At 33.3% G+C, this 5,853-nt stretch overlaps 1 protein-coding gene across 1 annotated transcript; it reads left to right on the top strand.

Annotated features, from left to right (window-relative positions):
• The first annotated feature begins 635 nt into the window (after positions 1-635).
• Positions 636-1,469, top strand: LOC106448604 (putative F-box/kelch-repeat protein At2g41360). Its single transcript, XM_013890466.1, has one exon. It carries the CDS (start codon positions 636-638, stop codon positions 1,467-1,469), a length of 834 nt encoding a protein of 277 aa, XP_013745920.1.
• The last annotated feature ends 4,384 nt before the right edge of the window (positions 1,470-5,853 follow it).

The raw sequence follows: 5,853 nt of genomic DNA, 5'->3' as shown, positions 1-5,853 counted from the left end.
CATGAGGTCAGAAGAGGGATTCAGTTTCGCCACCTCCATTTCTAAAGCTGCACGGAGACGAGTGATTTTGTCTTTTGAATTCATATCCGAGTTTCTCTTCCACGTCATAATCTTTCGACGGCAGCGTTGAATTTTTTCCATGGTACAGCTGTGATCACCAGGCCCTCCTTCCCAGCTTAGCCTGACCAAATCCTCATAACCTTCACGTGACAGCATGCGCTTATCAAAAATAAATTTGCCCTTCATTGGATTATCTCTTTCAAGGGAGAAACAGACCCATTGACCCTTTGATTATACTATTTTAATTCTTCGTATCATTTTGATTTTGTTTTTGAATTGATCGAAATTTAAAGTATTGCAAGTTTTTACATATTTGTATTGGATTAACTGACATTTTCACAATTACGTTAATTACTAAAATTAGTTATATTAATTTTTATTGAAATAGATTAATAATCTATTATACAATTTCTTTTATATATACTTACATGAAAATCCTTTTGAATTTTAGTACTTTATTGTATAATGGAATATAAGCTGACGTATTAGGTTATTTATAGTCCCTCTATCTCTTCTATCATTTCCACCAAGACTCCAAAAGGTGTCACTGGATCACTCTGCGTCGGGGTGAGAAGATGATCACTAGTACTCATGACTATCAGGTGGAACAGAGATCTTGTTCATTGGCGGGTCTCCTGACCTCTCCTCATTTTCCTACGTTCTATTCTTCCGGAGTCTCGGTGGGATCAGAGATCTATTTCCCTGATCACGGATGGCCTTTTCCCTCCACGAAGGTTAGGGTCCTTGATACTCGATCTGGTACTATACGGATGGGTCCAAGCATGAAAGTGGCTAGGTGGGCCCATAAAGAAGCAATGGGAGTAGTCGACGGGAAGATATACGTGATTGGAGGAACTTATGGGAAAAACCAAGTGGAAGTGTTTGATCCAGAAACTCAAACCTGGGAGTTCGCAGGTGAGGAGAAAGTGCAATGCAATTCGCGGTTTAGTGCGTCGCTGGAGGACAAGGTTTACATGGTGGACTTGGAACATGGGAGAATCAGTGCGTATAGTCCGAGAGAAGGTATAAACAACGTGGCGACAGAGAGGCTAATTGAGCATATGAACTGCATGTGTGTGGTAGAGAATGTGATATATGCTTGTTTTAAGCGGAGTGGGTTAATGTGGTTTGACACAAAGCTCAAGGTTTGGAGAAGATTGATTGATTCTGGTGGGAAGGCAACATTGTGTTCCTTTAACGCTGGAAAAATGGCGGAGTACGAGGGGAAGTTAGCGGTTTTTTGGACACAGATTAATACTAATTTTGTGGAGAAGGTGGATATTAGGTGTAGAATTATCGCATTGGATAGGGTAGGAGAAGAGATTCGTGGGAAGATCGAGAGCTCTGGTAGTGTGGCCACATGTTCGTATTCCATAACTTTAAGCCATTGTTTAGTTGTGTCTGATTGATCCACTCATTATATGATTTAACATACTAAACTATTTTTTCATGCGAAACCCTACAAAAAAAAAAGAAAACTATTTTTTCATTCGCACAAGCTGTTATGTGAAATGCATAATAAAGGGAGGCATGTATATTGAATTTTTTAATAGCCCAAGTACTGAGCAAATTATCATGTCTATTTATGTTTACTAGTTTTATTTCTTTGTCCACAAACAAATATATCGCTTTCAATCTCTGAGCTAAGTCCTATATAGCAGGGATAAATGAAGGACGGAACTTCAAGATTTGATTTTTATTAACGTCAATTCCATTAGATAATTCAACAAAAATTCGATTTCTAGACTGGGGTCTACAGATCAATATATCAAAACAGTGATAGTATTTATTCTAATATATGATAGATTTGTAGAAGGAAAAAAAGAAAGCAAATTACCGGGTGTGAAGATTGAGCTGCTCAGAGAAGTACAAGAGCTTACATATGAGAAGGGAAGAGCCTGGACTCACAATGTCTAGACCATGGCAATAGTCACCACATAGATCGTCTGTGCCAGGGAAGTACATACTAGGTCCTTCCCTCATGACCTCTGATGGATCATAAAATCCATTCAGAAATAAGGTTAGGGTTTTCGGTTGATTGTGGCCCTCTTCGTTTGTACATCTGGAAGATGCATCCAGATGGTCCATCTAGATGTCTCATCCAAATGCTCCATCTGGGTGTTGTTCGTTTCTTCATTTCGTCCATGCATCCAGATGAATCATCTGAATGCAACTATGTTCGTTTGCTTTTCATTTTTTAACTTCCATCTACATCCAGGTGGACTTGTTAATAAAATGATTAAAATATAATTTTTTACGTTTCGGCGGAAAAATAGCATTTTTACGGTTTTGGCGAAAAATATTTTGGCGGTTTTTGAGAAAAAAAGTGTTTTTGGCGAAAAAGTGCATTTTTGTTGTTTTGGCGGAAAAATATGTTTTTATGGGTTTGGCGGAAAAATATGTTTTGCGGTTTGGACGGGAAAAGTGTGTTTTGCGTTTTGGCGGGAAAAGTGTTTTTGACGGGAAAAGTTTTTTTTCACGATTTTGGCGGAAATTTTTTTTTCGCGATTTTGGCGGGAAAAGCATTTTTGCGGTTTTGACGAGAAAATACATTTTTCCGGTTTTGGGTGGGAAAATACATTTTTCCGATTTTATTTTGGCGGAAAAATGCACTTTTCCGATTTTGGCGGAAAAATGCATTTTTCCGATTTTGGCGGGAAAATGAGTTTTCTAGTTTTGGCGGGAAAATGTATCCCGGGTTTGGCGGGAAAATTCTGTTTTCCGGTTTTGGCGGGAAAATTGTGTTTTCCGATTTTGGCGGGAAAATGCGTTTTTCCGGTTTTGGCGGGAAAATTATGTTTTCCGGTTTTGACGGAAAAATTCGTTTTCCAGTTTTGGCGGGAAAATTCAATTTTCCGGTTTTGGCGGGAAAATTCCGTTTTCCGGTTTTGGTGAGAAAATTGTGTTTTCCGGTTTTGGCGGGAAAATTGCATTTTTCCGGTTTTGGCGAGAAAGTTGCGTTTTTCCGGTTTTGGCGAGAAAGTTGCGTTTTCCGGTTTTGGCGAGAAAGTTGTGTTTTTTCGGTTTTAGCGAGAAAATGCTTTTTTTTGCAGTTTTGGCTGGAAAATTCTTTTTGGAGTTTGGCAGGAAAATGCGTTTTTTGGGTTTTGGCGGAAAATACGTTTTTTTTTGTTTTAACAAGAAAATTCGATTTTTCGGTTTTGGTCGAAAAGTGCGGTTTTACTGGTTTGGCCGAAAAATGTGTTTTTATGGAAATGTGTGTTTTACGTTTTTTTGCGGAAAAACGCATCTTGCAGTTTTGGCGGGAAAGTGTGTTTTTCAGTTTTTGCGAGAAAATGCATTTTTGGTTATAGCAAAAAAATGTATATGCAGAAAAATAGAATTTAGGGTTTGAAAATAATATTTTAATTTTAAAATGTCATTTTTGTCATTTATCATTTTGGATTGAACTAGATGCATCTGCATCCAGATGCACTATCAAGACTCACCTTCATTTGAGTGAGAATTTGAAATGAGTTTTTAAAAATTCAGCTTGGTGATTTATCTGGATGTATTATTATAATGCACAAAACGAACATCGATTTGCATCTTCACCCAGATGGATCATCTGGGTGAGCAAACTAACAGGGCCTGTATGATAAAAAAGCTCTTGCTAGGTCCTTTGAGCTCTCCTCAGCATTCATAACTCCATATACCTTCATGATGGGAGATTCCTTGAACTCCGAGAACTATTGATTGTGTTGTGTCTTCGAGATAAGAAATCTGTTTACCATTTCAAAAATGTTTTGAAAACAAAATCCCTTCAGAATCACATGAAAACACATTGAAAACACGTTTCTTAAAAAAAATAAATATTCGATGAAATTTGCGTTTTCATTATAGAAACTTGTGATTCTGTTTTGGAAAAGCCAAAAAAAAACTTTTATTTTTTTGTTTTATACAAAAATCTGTAGATAATGAATTAATATATTGATAAAATTTGTTTCTTTTTGTTTATCGTGGATAACAAGATTTTTTTCTATTCTTTGATAAAAAATTATAACATGTAAAAATATTTTTTTGTTACTTTTTTTTAGGGGTGGACACTTTACCCGATATCCGAAACCGCATCCGAACCCGATCCGAAAAACCCGAACTGAAATCCGAACCGAAGTAGCAAAATATCCGAACGGGTATTGATTTAGGAGAGATTGGATATCCGAACCCGAACGGGTAATATCCGAACCCGAATGGATATCCGAAGATAACCGAACATATGTATAATTAACCATATATTTTTAGTTTACATCTCTCATTTTATATAAAATATTTATATTGATACTACACATATTTTAAGTTCATATGAAATACATAGAATTACGGAGAAAATGATTTGATACTCACTTAAAATGCATGTCAAACTTTTTATTTCAAGAATTAACAAAATGTTACATCCAAAATTTTAAAACAATAACCAAATTAATGTATTTTTTAGTTTCATAATGTTATGTCCAAATCTATTAACCATTCAATCTATTAAAAATAAAAATTAGTTAAGTGAAAGTTATATTTTTAAATACAAGAAATTTGAAAAATGAAAAATTTAAATTTTAAATTTTTTTTTTCAAAATTTAAATATTCGTACCCGATCCAAAATAACCGAACCCGAACTAAAAAAACCCGAACCCGACCCGAAGTACAGAAATACCCGAACGGGTTCTATACCTCTATACCGAAATACCCAAAAATCCGAAATACCCGACCCGAACCCGAACGGGTACCCGAACGCCCACCCCTACTTTTTTTCATTATTTGATTATCTTTACTAGACAAATTAAATAGGAAAACCAATTAAATTCTCATGTTAATCAATAGTGTGTTAGTATATATATATATGTATCTATAATATTATTTGAGATGTTAGTTTCTTATGTGTCGCACTCACGTTAATTCTTACGATGGTTGGTTGATTACGGAGGTATCCTTAATGAAATTCAAATATTAGTAAACAGCATATAGACAATAGTGTGTTAGTGTATATTAATTACCACTAGGTGATTTTCCTGTGCTCATGCACGAGTATAAATATTTTTAAAGTAAATATACTATAATAATTGAATGCTATTTACTTTTAAATTTAAATTAATTTATAATTTATAGACATCATTTATATTAATAATATTATATTACTTTAATTATACATATGATTTTATATATGTTATATCTAATCGGTTTTGTTGTTTTTATAGTCGATTTAGTTATCATTTGGGTAAATTGGATTGCATCTTTGAATTCAACAGTTTATTCTAAATATACTAAATTTTGTTTAATTTTTTATTTTCATTTAGGTAGATCTTGTCGTAGATATGTAAATATAATTTATGAAGATTATGTATAACTTAAGATATATTGTGTTTAAAATGAAATAAAAAAATAAACTAAAGTGTCTGATTCCAAAGTACATAAATTAATATAACGATAATATTCTGAAGTCTCATGCATATATATACATTTTACAAAAAGAACTAAATTGTAACAATTGGTTAATATTTTATTTCCAATTTTAATATGTTTTGAGTTGTCCTATGATTTATATTTATAAACTAAATTACTATTCTTATAAAATTATATATTCTATCGTATTTAAATCTATTATTTTAGATATATGTTGGATTAGTCGAGTCACTCATGGTGTGAGTATATTGAGTTACATATATTCTTTCAAATTCAAAAAGCAGTATAATTATTTTTTATTATAATTAAGTCAAATGAAATCAATTTTATTTATCATTTAAATGTGCATGTATTTTCATAATATTTATCAAATTATATGTTGATATTTTTTTTAAAAAA

The sequence above is a fragment of the Brassica napus genome, chromosome C4 (assembly GCF_020379485.1).
Source record: "Brassica napus cultivar Da-Ae chromosome C4, Da-Ae, whole genome shotgun sequence".
In the NCBI taxonomy this organism is placed as follows: domain Eukaryota; kingdom Viridiplantae; phylum Streptophyta; class Magnoliopsida; order Brassicales; family Brassicaceae; genus Brassica; species Brassica napus.
This window is presented reverse-complemented; position numbering and strand designations above follow the sequence as displayed.

Excerpts from the sequence above, each read along its gene's own strand:
- LOC106448604 (XM_013890466.1), top strand. The coding sequence starts at position 636 with ATGATCACTAGTACTCATGACTATCAGGTGGAACAGAGATCTTGTTCA.